This window comes from Hirundo rustica, chromosome 3 (genome assembly GCF_015227805.2).
Source record: "Hirundo rustica isolate bHirRus1 chromosome 3, bHirRus1.pri.v3, whole genome shotgun sequence".
NCBI classification, from domain to species: domain Eukaryota; kingdom Metazoa; phylum Chordata; class Aves; order Passeriformes; family Hirundinidae; genus Hirundo; species Hirundo rustica.
The window spans coordinates 18,052,310-18,068,636 of NC_053452.1; the positions used below are offsets into that span (position 1 = coordinate 18,052,310).

General features: G+C 49.3%; 1 protein-coding gene across 1 annotated transcript in view; it reads left to right on the forward strand.

The window, feature by feature from the left end:
* Positions 1-8,532: 8,532 nt before the first annotated feature.
* The window catches only part of PARP1 (poly(ADP-ribose) polymerase 1), a 33,242-nt gene continuing 25,447 nt past the window's right edge, over positions 8,533-16,327 (forward strand). The window contains exons 1-4 of the mRNA XM_040058486.2: positions 8,533-8,688; positions 12,432-12,585; positions 13,098-13,216; positions 13,937-14,151. Coding sequence (XP_039914420.1) covers positions 8,569-8,688; positions 12,432-12,585; positions 13,098-13,216; positions 13,937-14,151 — 608 coding nt within the window. The 5' untranslated portion in view covers positions 8,533-8,568. The remainder of the gene's footprint in view (positions 8,689-12,431; positions 12,586-13,097; positions 13,217-13,936; positions 14,152-16,327) is intronic.

Sequence of the window (16,327 nt, forward strand, 5' to 3'; positions counted from 1 at the left end):
CCCTCCCATGCCTTTTCAGGCTAGAGAAATTCCTTTATTTTGTTGAGCCACCTTCCCCTGAGTTAATTCACAATATGCTGGTTTGAACAAAACTTAACTTATAACATGCTAGTTCATACAAAACTTATATTTATATGGCTTGTATTACATTTTATATCCTATTAACACGAATTAACTTTAGAACATATATCACAAAAGCTATGCCATATGAAAGCTGGTAGAAACCAAAGTGCTACTATATATTTAATTTCCTTTTTTTTTTTTTTCCCCTACCTTGGCCTGAGAAGCATACAGTGTCTTAACTCTGGCCTATTTTGATTCCTGGGGATGTAAATAGAAATATGACTCATGATAACTCATTAACACTAGTTGCAGAACAATTAAGCTAAACACTATTTTCCTTTGGGAGAACCATAACTATTCCATGCCCTAGATAATTGATTTTGATATGCTTTCCCTTGGCTAGGAAATGCAAGTTCCTTGCTACGCATTCCCTGCTGGTTTTGTCACTGAATTCTTGACGTTTGAAAAGGAGATAATGAAAGTTTTCATATCCTATTTATTCCTAGAGACTCTCAGTTCAGTGGGGGGTCTGAGCATTTTTTGCCATCAGCAGTAATGATAATGGGTCCCACTTAATGAGCAGCCACTGAGATGGGCATGCACAGGACAACAAATTAGCAGCTACACATGCAGTCTTGATAGAAGGATGACCACAGGACTCCAGAATCTCTCCCAGAGGTCATTGATTTGCCGGTCCTTTAGCGAAATTGATGCTTACTGGTCCCTGCAGTTAGCTGACCCTGTAAAGGAGGACGGCTCTTTCCAAAAGCAGTTTGTGAAATGTAACTGTAGACCGTGGGATCAGCAGAGGAGATGCGACCAGAGGAGGCTGAGAATAGCAGCGAGGCCTCTGCCAAAGCTGACCCTGGGCCAGCTGAGAATAACTCCCTGGTTCAGGCAGAGCTAAAGCAGGGATGAGACTGTACCTGGAGACAAGACCTGGTGAGCAAACTTGGAGCCTTCTTCTTTAGGAAATGCCAAAGGTGGTTTCTCTGCAGCAGCAGCAGCCAATGCGTCAAGGAGGGCAAGAGCTGCTTGTCCTCTGCATCACCCTCCACAGCACTGGACCATAGCCAGCAGCGCTGGGGGAAGTCAGGGGCATTTAAGCTCCCTGTAGGTAATTGAAAGTTGATTGTATCTCGAATTAGCTGCCAGCAGCTGAGTGTGTGCCAAGCCCTCCCCGGGCGGGTACCCTGTCTCAGGTCTCCCACAGGCCACAGGGGGATGTTCCACCTCCCAGCACCCCCGGCACAGCGGCAGCAGCGCTGGCTGCCTGCAGCCTCAGCAAAGAGCTGCATCCCCCCCTACCCCCACCAAGAGGTCAGAAGTAACACGTATTAGTGGCAATACCGGCCTTGTACTGCCATCGTGCAGTTTTTCTCTGAGTGAGAAGAGGTCTCCATCACTGCTAATCCTCTGTAAAGTTCACTTGGTAGCTGGAGAGATTGCTGCAGCTTTGCTGAAAACAAATATTTTTCCTCTGAAATGTGTTGCCTTTGGCCAGGCTGACGTGTTTATCAAGCAGTCACTTTCACCATTGCTTGCTTTATTTTATGCCATCTATTACCAGTGCCCTGTGCACTTTTGCTCTGTGGTGTGTTTTTTGCATAGTTTGTCTATAAACAGTGCAAGTAAAGTTGATCTGATTGTAGCTGGTTTGCTCTAATTAGAGCAGCACAGGGGCATGAGTCCTCAGTGTTAACACTGTTCTCCAGGATGAGGAGAGCAGACCCACGGCTCCTGGCTTCTGCTGCCAGCCTTCCCTCCCTGTGCCATCCATTGTGTAAACGGGGTCTTCAGAATTAGAAACCTGAATAAACGAGAGCTATCTGAACTAGGGACTGAATACTTTGCATATTTGTGAATGCATCAGATGCCCTTAAAAAGTTCATTTCATTAGGACAAAGAAACTAATTGTCCTTTAATCAGAATATCTCCTAACAGTGATTAGTCACAAACGAAAACTAAGATTTCCCCATCATGAATATACAATTCAAAAAAAGACTACCAATGTCAAATCCACTCTCAGAGATACTTATTGTCATGAAGTTATGTGATTGTAATAGAGCTGAGAAATACTTCAGGCAGTAGATTTTATTAGACAAGTGATCAGTGCTCCCTGTTATGGCATTTAGAAGCAGTTCAGAGTTTTCTGAAAGCAATGGGTCACAGAGGAGCTAGATTGACTTTCTCAAAAATTATGGCTCAGGCAGAAATATTTAGCGCGTCCAAACAGCGTAACCACTGCTGTGCTCTTAGCTAAACCCAGGGGTCTATAGGCAAGAAGTACCATGTAGATTTTTGGCAATTGAGGAAAGATGCACAGCTTCTGGGACTGGACACATTTCTGTCTGAAGGCAACTGAGAATGAGAGAGATGAGGACAGGTCTGCCCAGTGTAACAGGAAACTTTCTCATCAAGAGGCAAGGGAGATGAATTATGGGGTAGTGTAGCCTCCACTGTCACTGCTCATTTGTTGCACTTAATGAATTACTGGAATCAGTCACATGATGGATGCTCCAAGATCAGAAAAAAAATCCTGCTGCTCACCTGGGCAGAGCTGCAGAGCACCCAGTCAAATGTCTCAGGCCTTTGCCTGACAAAAGGAGCCAGTGTGGGTACAAGCAAAGTCAAGTCTGTTTTCAGCTGTGCTGTGAAAGCAAGGTCTCAGCTGTCTGTGTCAGTCAAAATCAGATGGGATTTAGATTTTGGATAAATTACGGGGAATAGCTGAGTCATTAATTGGACATGTTTCAACTCCTTGTGCAGTTTCACTGCTCTTTAACAGAGTGCTGTAAGAAACCCCCCTTTCAAAGGTGGATTTGTTTCAGAGGCTGTGGTATCTCTGCAAAGGGCCTGTGCAGCTTCAATCTACCACAGAACACCCACAGGACTGCAGAAATGTGATTTTCTTCTTTACCTCAATAGCACAATGCTGCTGAGAGTTTCATTGGCTACTCTGTCCCTTTTAGCCCTCTGGCTCCCCCCGTTTCACTTTTTTTTATTCATTTTCAAGGACCCAAACTGGGAACCACATGCAGACTGTCCAGCTGGTATCTTGTGCTGCCCAATATGTATTTTGGCAGCTGTTCTGGGCCAGAGGATACCCCGACTGCTGGCACAGGTAGGGCAGGTATCTGCCACCCCAGGGATGTGGCCATCTACCCTGAGGTGCTCTAGTCACAGCTTGGCTTCCAGCCTGTGTGGAGACAACATGTATTTAGGATTACAACTCCAGATGGGGAAGCTGCCATCCTTAATTAAACTCCTCCATAAGGCTTGGGATTGGCACACAGAGATCTCTGAGCATGAACTTTGCAAATCTCTCTCTTTGTTTCTGCACTTGAACATTTTCAATGCTGCATCTGGTGCCTCCTTCCCTTGGCAGCAGAGTCTTTTACAAGTGGCACCCACACAGGCAGGAAGATAAACAGCCCCACTGCTCTACAAAGGGGAAAGATGGTGCTTGGGAACACAGGTGGGAGAACAAGCTAATGGGCAGCATCCACACAGTAAAGGTAGCCAGATAGCCCATGAGGGAGTTTGTCATCATGAACGTTGCCAAAGGCTGACTGAATGGCTGTGGGATTAGCTCAGGATTTCAGAGACTCTGCTTTTTCCTTGGGTGTGAGCTCTTATTCTTGTCAGGCAGCAGAAATTGAGAACGGACCACAGCTGCCCATTCAGCAAATGCTCCTCTGTCTCCAGCTCACTGGGCTGAGCATTTCAAATGAAGGACCCGTGGTGAGACTGAAGATCATCTCTTCCCCATGTTATGTGTCCTCACTGTCATTATAAATTAAGTATGGACTTTATCTCCAAAGCTCACCGTTTTATGTCTCTTTTAACATTTGCAGTTAGGAGAACTCTAATTCCTTTCAGCGTAACTTTGCCACAACATCTGCCTTTGGCTGTAGGCTCTAGTTTAATTAACCTGCCATGAGAACAAATATCCTTCTACCCTTTTTTAATTTCCCACTCTAATTTCATCTCATAGTGATTTGTGCCTCGGTTGCCACCTGGGGACAGTAAAACAGGGATAATGGCACGGTCTTTCCTATGTGGAGAAAATGTCAGGGTGAAAAACCTCAAAGCCTGGCAAGCATTCAGGTACAAACTTTGGCAAGTACTGTGGTTGCACTTGGCTCTGTCACTGGCTTTGGAATATTATCTTCTCCAGATTCAGGATATGTAGTCACGCCACTGAATTTACTGGGAGAAAGCTACTCAGTCATGTTCCCAGGCAGTCTGAAATGCTGTTTCTCCTTTATCGATCTCTCCTCCCTTGCCTCTTCCTACATCTGCTTTCCTGGGTATCTGGAAAGCTGAAAAAGCAGGTTTATTTAAGGGACCTTTCTAAAGAACAGAGGAACCATCAGAGCTACTTCACACAGAGTTCTGTGCTGGTCTGTAATGCAAAATTATTCAGGTGGACTGAGAACGAGGCCAGCTCTGGGCACCAAAACTTCACCTCTGCCCTGCAGGAACACTCTAAATTCAGCCAAAGAGATTGCATATGTTAATGATCATCGAGGAGAGAGGAGCCACAGGAAGTTATTAAGCTATTCAAAACATATTTTAGAACCCCCAGACAGGATAATAAGCCCTCTGATTTATTCCATGGAAGGAAAAGACAATAAGATGCTCAGTTAGATGGGGGGTGCGTGACCTCACATCCCTTTCCCACTGGTGTAGTCTCAGGGATGTCAAAGGGATGATCACTTGCATAAGGAAGAAGGCACAGCTGAGCCACAGCAGTGGTTGCCTGTAGCCTCCTGCCTGGATTCATCCCAGCCACACTGATTATGTGCAGTGGCATGGAAAAAAATGGGTCATCAATACAGACAGGATAACCTAGCATTGAACAGGTTTTTGTTACAAAACTCTCAAGCTATCTGATATCAAAGACCAGATAATATAAAGTCTCCTGCAGCAACAAATCCAGGCTCAAGCAAGAAGGGTTCTGGACTCCCCTACAGGCTGTAAGGGATCCTCTTCCCTATATATGCCCAACATTTTCTCACCCTTTGTGAGATGCTTAGCAGGGTGGAAATCTTGCAGGGACACATCTCAAGCATGTGTCAGAAATGGAGCCCAAAGCAAGACAGTCTGGAAGATTTAGTGCTCAAGGTTCTGTCAGCACAATCTGAGGGGAAGCATTTGGTCCTGTGACACTGAAGAGATAACTTATCTCTTCCTGGTACCAGGAGTTTGACCTACTTCCCTCTGCCTCTCAAAGGGATCTAATGCAAAATGGCCCAGAAAAGAAAATATAATTCTTTGTGGTGCCCTGAAGTCACAAGTCAGGTACCTGAGTGCTTGGCACTGAATTTCACAGTTTGAGACACCTAAAACTGCCAGAGATGGGGTTTCTTGGGCCACTCTTTTCTTCTTTACTGTTTTTGTGGGGTTTGCCTCTGCATATCAGAAATTGCTGGGGGCATCCTAGAGGTGAGATTGCAGAAACAGAGGCTTTAAGGAAATTCCAAATATCCTGAGATTTATGATGAAGCCTGCAAATCAGACCCTTTGATGATATCCCCTTCCTCACCTATGCTCCTGTCCGCAGCACGGTGAGCTATGGGAGCCACGGGCATGTGTGGGATATGGGTAGGTTTTCCGGGGAAGCACCACATTGTAAGGACCACCAGCCAGTTTGGCATTCATTGTCAGTATATGGAGATAATCAAAACACCTCTAAGGATAGTTATTAGTTCTATTCTGGTAACAAAGAGGAAAAAAACCAAACATTGGTCTCACATGTTGGTGTGAGCACTTGCCATCCAACAGGATCCCATAAGTCATCAGTCCATTTGGATGGGAATATTATTAGAAAAGGATGTAGACAGCCTGTGAGGTATCATAAAAATATTACCCTCTTTAACTGCCCTTGCTCCTGCTGCATGCAGGCTCTGCTAAAACCCAGCAGCCAAATATGAGGGCTCTTGAAATAATGTATTTACTTAGAGGGATGGTTACCCAGAAAAGTGGCCTTGCAGATGCTACTTCTCTCAGCTGCTGCTAAAGCATTCCCTGTTTTGTAACAAAACCTGGTATCCTCGGTGCTGTTTGTGCTAGAACTGACTCGCTGGTCCCTCACCGCCCCGGGAGAGAGGAAGGGATGTGCTGTGATCCACATGCCACACTTGGGAAGACAGAGAGCAAGGCAGCTCTGTTGAGATCAATAGATTTATGGAAGGGACTAACAGGATTTGGCAACTCCTGACACCACAAATCAGGATGACACTTTGACTACAAAGGAAATTATACTACAATAAGAAGAACCATAACAATGTGATTCCTGCTATTTAGATGTTCCTGTTTCAAAGCAGTGCACTGGTTGTAGCCAGATAAACTCCTGTGGGATTCTCAGAGGAAGGCTGAAAAGGTAAAGCGTCCAGAGCTTTGAGCCTGATCCTTTCAAGCAGAACTACCTACCGCTTTCAAAAAAGAAAATCCACTAAACCCCATTTGAACTAGTATTAATGTAGTATGCATTCACAACTGAAAATAAAGTTAAGCTTAGAACAGCCATTTGTTACAACTGCTCTCTTTGCTTGTTTTTATGCTTGCAAGCCTGTGAATGTCTGTGTACGGCTCTTCATGACATCTTACAGATCCTCTGCAAGTGTCTAGGCTGCAAGCTGCAGAGCAGCATTCCGGTGTTTGGACAGGGCTGCCTTTCTTAGGAGTGAAAGTGGCCCCAGCCAGAGGAAACACCAGCAAGCAGTCAGTTCTCTTTTGCCCAAACACTATAAATAAATAACATATAAACAAAAGAGCTTTTTCAGAGAAACTGGACAAATCCTTGGAAGAAAAATCCCCCCCAGGATGATGGCATGCAGGAAATCCCTGAGCCACAAATCTCACGAGGCTGGGAAATATTTGGGAGATCAAGTAGTGCTTTTCTTATGCCTTTCTTATGCCAGCCTCTGGCAGAGGCAGTATCAGGGTTAAACAGACCATCAGCTTCACTTAGGACAACTCTTCTGAGTCAGCCCTTATCGTTTGTTACTTGCTTTCCTCTTGGATGCCCTTGGATGGAGCAGGGTGGCAGCAGTTTTGTTGAACTGGGTGAATGCCACTCCACACCTATCTGCTGGTCACCTACAAACAGGGCAAACCCCTTGGAAAACGTGCCAGGCAGTGTGAGGGGCGACCCACCGGGTCACCCAGATGAACTCTCCTGGGTTTTCTCCTCTTTTTTTCCCAGGGTGGGACCAAATGCACTGATCTGCCTCTGAACCACTGGTGTCTGGGCCAAGAACTCCTGGAAGGAGTAATAGGAGCAAAGATTCCGCTGTACGGAGCACCTGAGTGTCTGTGCGTTCGTAGCACCATCTAGTGCTTCGCAGAGATTTCTTTTCCTCCTTCCCCAAAGCAGCAATGATGTACCCACGACCCATCCTTTCCTCCCGGGCACGCCGCTAGTCCCCAGGCTCTTTGGGGGCTCTCCGCGAAGGCAAACCCTGCGTTCGTGCAGAGCACACGTGTGACAGCCTGGAGAAGGGCAGCACAGGATAAAAGGGTGTCAACATCTCAGGTTTGCTGAGACGCTGGCGTGCACCTCTGAGTGACACCTGCGAGCTGCCCGAAGCTCACCCGGGGCTGCACATCCTGCCTTAGTTGAATCCTAATTCCAGAATCTCTATAAAATAAATGACAAACACTCAGCAACGGTTTGGAGAAACTTCAGTGCTCTCCTTTTCCTTCCTGCAGGGAAGCTGCAGAGCCAATGTCCTCTGCTGATAGTAGAGGATCATTATCTACTGTAAGTGGGGAGAAAAAATCCAGATTTTTTTAGTCGAAGAGCTCTTCTTTGATTTTGTCAGCAGCCCCACTGTTATTCCCAGGGATTGGAGGAAACAGAATCACAGAACGGACAGGATTGGAAAGGACCTCCGGAGATCACCCAGTCCAACCCCCTGCCAAGGCAGGGTCACCTGGAGGTGACACAGGAACGACTCCACGAGGGTTTTGACTGTCTCCAGAGAGCAGCTGTTCCAGTGCTCTGCCACCCTCATATAAAGAAGTTCTTCCTCATGTTGGGGCGGAACTTCTCGTGGTTTAGTTTACTGCCATCGCTCCTCGTCCTGTCGCTGGGCACCACTGGAACGCCCGCCTGGAAGTGGCACCACGCGCCCAGTATTTGTCTGCAGGAGAGCTGCTGAGCTCAGATTCTCCCAAAACGCGGGAGCCCGCTCTGTGCGGGTACGGGAAAGGGGGATGCGGGGGGATGCGGGGGGATGCGGGGGTGGCGGCGGGACCCGAACCCGCGCCCGTGACGGCGCAGCGCGGCCCCGCAGCACGAGACGCGCCGCCGCGCCCGCCTCCCATTGATACACAGGAGGAACCTCCAGGCGCGCGCAATCGATGGCCGAGCGGCGGATGCGCCCTGCCGGCCGGGCGGGGGTGCGCGCTCGGCGCTCGGCTGGCGCTGCCGCGGGCGGGGTCGCGGCGGGCGCGCGGCGCGGGGCGGGGGGCGCGGCGGCGGGAGCGGCGGCGATGGCGGAGCCGGCGGAGAAGCTGTACCGGGCCGAGTATGCCAAGAGCGGCCGCGCCTCCTGCAAGAAGTGCGGCGAGAGCATCGCCAAGGACTCGCTGCGCCTGGCGCTCATGGTGCAGGTACCGCGTGGCGGGGCCGCCGCGGGCGGGGGGCGGGTTGATCCGGCCGCTCCGTTCGGTACCGCCGGCGGCGGGGCCAGCCCGGGGCTCCGCTCCCTCCGCCCTCCGCGGTGCTCCGGAGCCGCTCGGCCGCGCCTTTCGCTGCTGCGGGGGCGAGCGCAGCCTATTTTTAACAGAGGCGGCTTCGCTCGCTGCCGCGTCCGCAGCGGCGCCGGTGATCGGGGCAGCTCTGCCCGCAGCGCTCCCCGGGCGGGGGGAGCCGCTTCCCCCGCCGCCCCGGGCTGCAGGGGCGGCTGGAGCCGAAGCGGTGCAAAGTTCACCGTTCGGGCCCGGGGCCGGCCCGGGGGCGCGCACGGAGGCGCTTCGCTGCCGTCCGGGGGGCGAGGCGAGCTCCGCGGCTGGGTTTTTCCGTGTCCTGGGAAGCGTCTGCCACTCGCAGCGCTCGGTGTCGGGGCCGGGGGATCCCCGCTCGGTGCGCGCTTTGCATACGAGACAGAGGAACTGCGGCCCGAAAGCCGTGAGAGGTCCGGGGCAGCCCCGGGGGCCGCGGCGTGAGCGGCCGGGCCCGGGCGGTCTCTGGAGCTGGCTGGCGCATGGCAGGCGTGAAACAGCCGAACCGCAATTGGCGAGCGGGCCGCGAAGGCACGGATTGCTCTCCGCCGCCCTCACGCTATTAAATTGCCTTTTCGGGAAGAGACTGCTCGGCTTCCTTTTAGAAGGAAGGGAAGAGCCCCGACCTGTGTCGGGGGGCTGGGAGATGTGCACGGATCCGACATCTCTCCCTGCTGCGGGGGGATGCGGAGGGAATCGCCGCTCCGCAGGGGAGGCACACGCCGCCGTCCTGGGAGGGGATACTCTTATCTCCGCTGGCTGCATCGGGGCAGAGAGGAGAGGGCACCTGCAGCGTGCTGGGGGCGGGCTGAGTTTGGGGGTGTTGCTGTGAAGGGTAAGCAAAGGCATACGCGTGTATCTACGGAAGACGAGCAAGGACGTGGCGGCGCAAAGCCCTGCGGATGGATGCATGCATGCATGCGTGCGTGCATGCTGTGGCTCCTGGCCGCCCGAGGAGCCGGGCCTGGAGGACGGAGCTCGCTTGTGCCCCTGGGAGCGGCACCGCTTGTTACGGGGCGGGGAGGAGGGGCCCTGTCCCCCCTCTCCCGGGCTGCGGGGGCCTGCTGGCTGCAGGGCGGGGCCGGCAGGTCTGCCGGGCTTGGAGGCAGGGCTGCTGTCCCGGAGGGGAAATACCTGCCTCTGCCTTTGTTCCCCAGAGCCTCCTTCCCTGGGGAAGGATGTGGGATCGTGCGTGCGGTGCCAGGCTGCTGCGTTTGCTCGCACGTGTTCTGCTGCCTCTCCTTTTGTCTCCCCGGCTGCCCTCAGCCGCTCGCTGGAGCTGCTTCTCCTCCCCTGTTCCTCGGCCTCCTCATGTGTGTTCCTCCTTCCTGTCTTGCCCGGCAGTCGAGGCTGATGAAAGGCGTGTTGCCCTTCTTCAGCACGGGGGCCAGGGGTTGTGTTCTTGTTCTCTAGGATTTGGTTTATGGAGTGAGCTGGGGGCCATGACGTTCCTCACAGAGCCACTACCTTTCATTGCCAGGCATCTCCCCAAAACTGTCGGTCTGCCCTCTGCTAGTTTTTGTATCAGCAGAGCACACCCTGCTGCTGAGCATCTCGCTGTAAATGCCGGAATTTTACCAGAGCACGTGGGTCCCTGGCCTTTTCCTGGGGAAATCCCCTGCAGTGCAGCCCCTGCCAGCGTCAGTGCGTCGAGCTCTTCTGCAAATTGTGCTGAAGAAATGAAAGGGAGATACAGACCGAGGCCTTAGTTGTGTCTGCTATAACCTCCCTTTTGTTTTGGTTCCTCAAGTGAAGAGCTCTGAATGCCAGTGGGATTCTGGGTGCTTGGCACAGGGCAGTCACCCAGCTCCTGCAGGACCGGCGCAGCTTTGCCTTTGCTTCCAGCTGGAACTGAACAGTTTCTGTTATCTGAACTGCACTATGAAAGCAAATCAGTCTCTTTTTTCCTTAGTTTGTTTAGGAAACTATGGTCTAGAGATAGGTGAGCGAGAGAAGTTGTGTAAGCAAGGCCCAGCTTGCCTAGAGGTTTCATTTTCCACACAGAGAAGAGTCTAAAACTCCATGTTGAGGAGTTTACTCACTGCTTGTATGGTTGTCTTAAAGACTGGGCCAGCTCTGCTCTTTTTTGTACACCCCAGTGCCTTATGCCGTCAAGGCCTTTGTGTTGGGAACAGCCTTGAGTCCTGCAAAACTCTTGACACAAGCCCAGAGGTGTCCAAGTTGCAGTGCCAAAATTGCATGTGACTTACAGACACACTGAGAGCAGCTGCAGGGTGGGTGCTGCGGTGCTGTGAGGGTAACTGGGTATCCAATCCTGGCTTATGGTAAGAGTCCATCTGGAAATAAAAATGTCCTCTCGTAGCTTGGGTAGATGGTTGGTTGTAGTCTGTGCTCCCAGCTCTCTTGGTTCCATGCTGTGGTCTTCGAAGCCCTTTCCTTCTCCTTCCTGCTCATGCACAAAGCTCTGCTGTTGTTTTTGGCTCGGAGGTCTCCCTCCTGTTAGTGGGTGACACATGGAAGGCTTTCCTAGGTCGTTAGTTCTGTATCATCAGTAATAATAATTATACAGCACTGAGTATTATTAGTACAGCAGTTGTTTGTGTGTGTTATTTGGAGCCAAACCACTGTAAGGTTATTTTGCCTGGTGGGTAACTGGAGCGATGCCAGGACGTTACCTACTGTGTCTGAGCTTTAAACAAGTGGAGCACTTGAAAAACAAGTGCTTGGTGTGGGGCAGGGTGCTCCAGGGCTGCACTTCAAGGAGGACTTGGGTGATGCTTCTGTCCTGATCACAGAAACATGGAGTAGTTTGGTCTGAAAAGGACCCTGAAGATCATCTTGTTCCAACCCCCTGCCGTGGGCAGGGGTGCCCCCCACTAGACCAGGTTGTTCAGAGCCCCATCCAACCTGGCCAGGGATGGGGCATCCACAGCTTCTCTGGGTAAACTTTCCTTGTGCCTCACCACCCTAGCACTACAAGCCCTTGTGGAAAATCCCTCTACAGCTTTCTTGTAGGCCCACTTCAGGTATTGGAAAATACCTGAAACCTTCTCAGCCTGTCTTCACAGGAGAGCTGCTTCAACCCTCTGATCATCTTTGTGGCCTGCTGTCGACTTCTGATGTAGAACTTAAATTGGGCTCTAGTGTTCCCCTTGAATTTTGTCTCTACCTCCTGCAGGCCACTCAGGAACTGTGGCCTCAAGCCACAATCCTTGGAGCTGCCCTTCTTATGTTGTGCCTGACATGGGTTCTCCAGTATACTGACAGTTTTCTTGAGAAGTAACTCTCAAAGGGTCTATGGAGTGAGGCCAGCAGTCTCTTGTGCTACACAGTCTCGCAGGGGCTGGTGCAGCCATGCTGAGGCTGTGACCTTTTTTTTCCAGTAAAACAGATGGACTGAGCAGCGGGGTGATGAACTGGTTAAGCTAGCTAAATGCTCCTTCCATGTCTGTCCCCTTTGGGAACATCTCTCCAGCAGCTTGTCTGTCTTATTAGATTTTCTTCTTAGGCTTTGTCCTAAATTGTACCGATCTTTTGATTTAAAGAAAAATACAAAGAAGAAATCATGTGTGTTTACCCAAATACTTGTTTTTTATCATGGGCTTTGATTTGTTTTTCCCCTTGATTCTGCTTGAATTGTTTCATCTTGGCCTAATGTGCTTTTTTGCCAGTCGCCCATGTTTGATGGCAAAGTCCCTCACTGGCACCACTACAGCTGCTTCTGGAAGCGGGCTCGAGTTGTGTCCCACACAGACATTGACGGCTTCCCTGAGCTTCGGTGGGAAGATCAGGAGAAAATCAAGAAAGCCATTGAAACTGGAGGAGGTAGGCAGAAGCCTCATGGTGTTTGGAGTTTCAGCTGGAACTGTGCTCTCTTTTTTTGTGCTGTTATTATGGTGATTTGATGTCCACATCTCTTCGGCAAGTGATGTCTGAAGAATTGCTGATGTGTCTCCACACTCCAGGGCTAGGATGCTGACAGTATCATGCAGCATCTTAAATCAGTGAGGGGAAAAAGCCAAGTCAGTTGGCAGATACATTGAAAAAGATTTCTTGTTGTCATGATTGCTGTATTTATTTTTCAGTTCTTTAATGTTAACAAATGCTGTTGTAGTATGTTATTTTAATGGTACCTTCAGCGCAGTGCATGGTTGTGGTGGCTCCTTGATGCTTTTGAGCTTGGACTTCTTGTCTTGCTCTGTATTGAAATTCTGGACAAATGAGTGGCTGGAACCCAAGAGGTTTATTAATGCAGACTGCTAACAATCTGGGACAGAGAATAAGAAAATAAGGGAATGTGTGTTAAAGCTGAAGTCTGTATTTGCTTTGTTCTTCAGGAAAAGGAGGGGAACAGGAAGGAGGTGGTAAGGCTGAGAAGAGCCTGAATGACTTTGCTGCAGAATATGCCAAGTCTAACAGAAGTACTTGCAAAGGCTGTGAGCAGAAGATAGAAAAGGTAAAAAAGTTCTCCATCTCATCTTTTCTCTCACCAATTTTAACTCAAACAGTGGCTTTTATAATTGCTTCCTGTCTGTCCTGCATATGGAAAGCACTTGCAGAGCTGCGTTTCTGTGTCTGAGGAGCAGCTGTGCCCTGGACAGCTGACAGTAAAGGCATCCCCCAGGCATGTAGCCTGGGCTTCAAGTCTGGTGATCCCTCCTTTCATTTGGGTCTTGGAGCAGGCTGGGAACGCTGCTGAATAGCATTTCTGTGGCAAGAGAGCCACCATGCTTGTTGCTGCACTACAAACCAACTACTTACTGGACATCTTAAAAGTAATTTGCAGTAAGACAGGGTAAGATCATATTAGCATTGATGTTTGAGTAGTAGGGGCATAAAGTCAGTTTTTAGATTTGCCTTTATGAGGCTTGTTCATGTGAGTTTTACTTGTTAGAGCTTACTGGAAGTTGGAATAAAGACAAAAGGATTACCCAGTTTGAGTGGATTTGGAGCAGAAAATTAGTCAAAAAGGTGACTTTTTCAACCTAGCAAGAGTACATGAAAAAGTAGAGGGGCTATAGTGAAAGGGTTTGAACAAAAGTTGTAGACTTTGATAGAAGAACTGTTGTTACTGTTTTACAGGTTTTTAGGAAGCATCACGTTGGTAACTTGTTAACATCCTGCTCCTTCCAGAATGGCCTAACAATTGCTCTTGTGTCACTTCAATCTACCTCAGGGCCAGATCCGGATTTCCAAGAAGATGGTGCATCCTGAAAAGCCTCAGCTGGGAATGATAGATAACTGGTACCACCCGGACTGCTTCGTGAGCCGCCGAGCAGAGCTGGGCTTCCTCCCGGCCTACGGGGCCACCCAGCTCCTGGGCTTCAGCATCTTGAAAGCTGAAGATAAAGAAACTCTGAAGAAGCAGCTCCCAGCTACCAAGACTGAGGGGTAAGTGGTTAGTGTAAGAGATTGTGTTGTCTGGAGGAGCCATTGCCTTTAAATACATCCATGATAAGCATTGTGGGACGTTGTTGTCTCTGTTATGTTGGTCGTAGGTAGGTTTGGTCCTTCCTGTGACCTCAGGCAGATGACAACAGACATTCCCTGTCCCTGGGAACTTGCAGTCCAGTTGCCTCTTCTGACTGCCTTGAGGAAATGGAAAGACCTGCGGCTGTGACTTGGAGGGCTGATGTAGGGCTTTCAACCATAAAGTAATGCCTGCATAGTACAAATGGATACTGGGCTCTGCGTCTCCTTGTGTGATACTGTTATCAGCAATGGTTTCTCTGCTCAAACCACTTGTTAGAGAATTGATTTGACATCTTTTATCTATGAGCTACTGATCTGTGACAGGCACTGAATCTGATAATGGTGTTTATTGGCCTTGTAGCGCTTACACTTGGATGCTTTTGTTTGCCGAATCTTTTATCGTGTGTCTGAAATTTCATTGCCTTGCATTGAGATTTTCAGCGGAGGCTCTTGACGGAACTTGTACTGACAGAGGAGTGTTTCCAGGTGACTTGCTAGCTTTGTGAATCTTTCTTTGTTAATGAAGGCTTTTGTTACTTGTTCTTGAAATGACTTTGCCTGGAGTCATGCTTCATAACACAAACCAATGTTGCATTGTCCCTGTGGAGGAAGGAACATAAGGTATTTCTGGATTCTACAAGTAAGAAAGATCTTGTCTTTGGAAAATATTGGGCTTCTCTGTGTACATTTTAGACTGAATTCCACTTTGCTTTTGCAAAGATTCACCATGAAAATGTCCTGTGAGGCTGATGTCTGTTCCGACAAGCTGTGGCCTTGTCAGATCTGTGCAGTCTTTGTCAGCGTTGGTCCTTCAGGTGTGCAGCTGATGAGTGCAGTGTGCAGGTGTTTGGCAAGCCACTGCTCCAGAAGCATTTGGCAGTGGTGTGGGTGCTGTGGGAGGAGTCCTGCCGCATCCCAGCATGGGGGCTTTGGCCAGAGTCTTGTCAGGTTCTGTTCTGTTCACCTCGCTCAGCTGAACTGGCAGAGACCAAGAGGAGATGTGTGCAACTGTTGGGCAGCCTGCTGTCTTTCCATGCAGGGATTTTACCTCTGTGCATTGCTTGGTGTAAGCAGCAGTGCAGTATTTAAATGCACTTACAGATTTTCAAGTAGTCCTTTGCTTTTTGTGCTGAGATGTGAGTTCTCCTTCGTCCTAGAACAGTGAGTTTAATAGAGTTATTTGTAGTTTTCTCCCATGTCTTCAGCAAAGCTCCGGGGATTTGACTGTGTAAGTGCTTCTCTTGTCTGCCCTGACTCTGCTTTTCTGGGCCACTTCTGGGACGCTATGCAAAATATGAAGGCTTTGTAAAGAAAGGCCACGAAGTAGTTTGCCAAGTCACTGCATAAATAAAAGCTTAGACTTGCAGTGGAAAAAAGCTTGCACTGGTGATGTAGGGTAATGTGAACCCCGACCTCACGCCAGAAAAGCAGCAGGATGTCTCATCTTTCCTGCTTTCTAAGCACTGCCTGAACAAGCCCCTCAGCCATGAAGTTGCTGGCTGGCTCTTATGCTCCACTACCTTCTGCTCTTTGGGCCGTGCTTGAGCCAAAGGTGGAATGGGTCAACTGGAAAAATCATTGCCTGTCAAACAAACTGAATGGGGAAGAGTGTAAATAAATGGCATGAGTGGAGGGGTGTGGTGTGCTAACTATCCTGTGGTTTTGCTGCCAAGAAAGCACAGGAGTTACGGAGAAGCCAAAGGCAGAACACTCCAGAAACGTGAATGAGATGCAGTTACCTCACATAATTCACCTTGTGCATTCGATCAGATAACAGAAATTAACAACAGAAATTACCGCCTCTTATAGGTATTATGTTAAAGTGTCTCTCACAAGTGAGATTCTCAAAATGATCTTTAAAGATATTTCTAATTATGCTGCGTTCAGATTATATCCTGACTCAGAAGTCTGTGCAATTCAGGTGTGACACATCCAGATTCAGGTGCTGCTACTGTGTGTGCAGCCCGTACGACAAGGAGAATCTCAGATTTTGGGAGGGGTGCCCTATGAGCCCTTTGTGTAAGAGTGGCATTGAGACGTGCCTTTTCCAGATGGGAGAGGTGTCATGTGGAGCAGAGCTACCAAGAATTAGTTG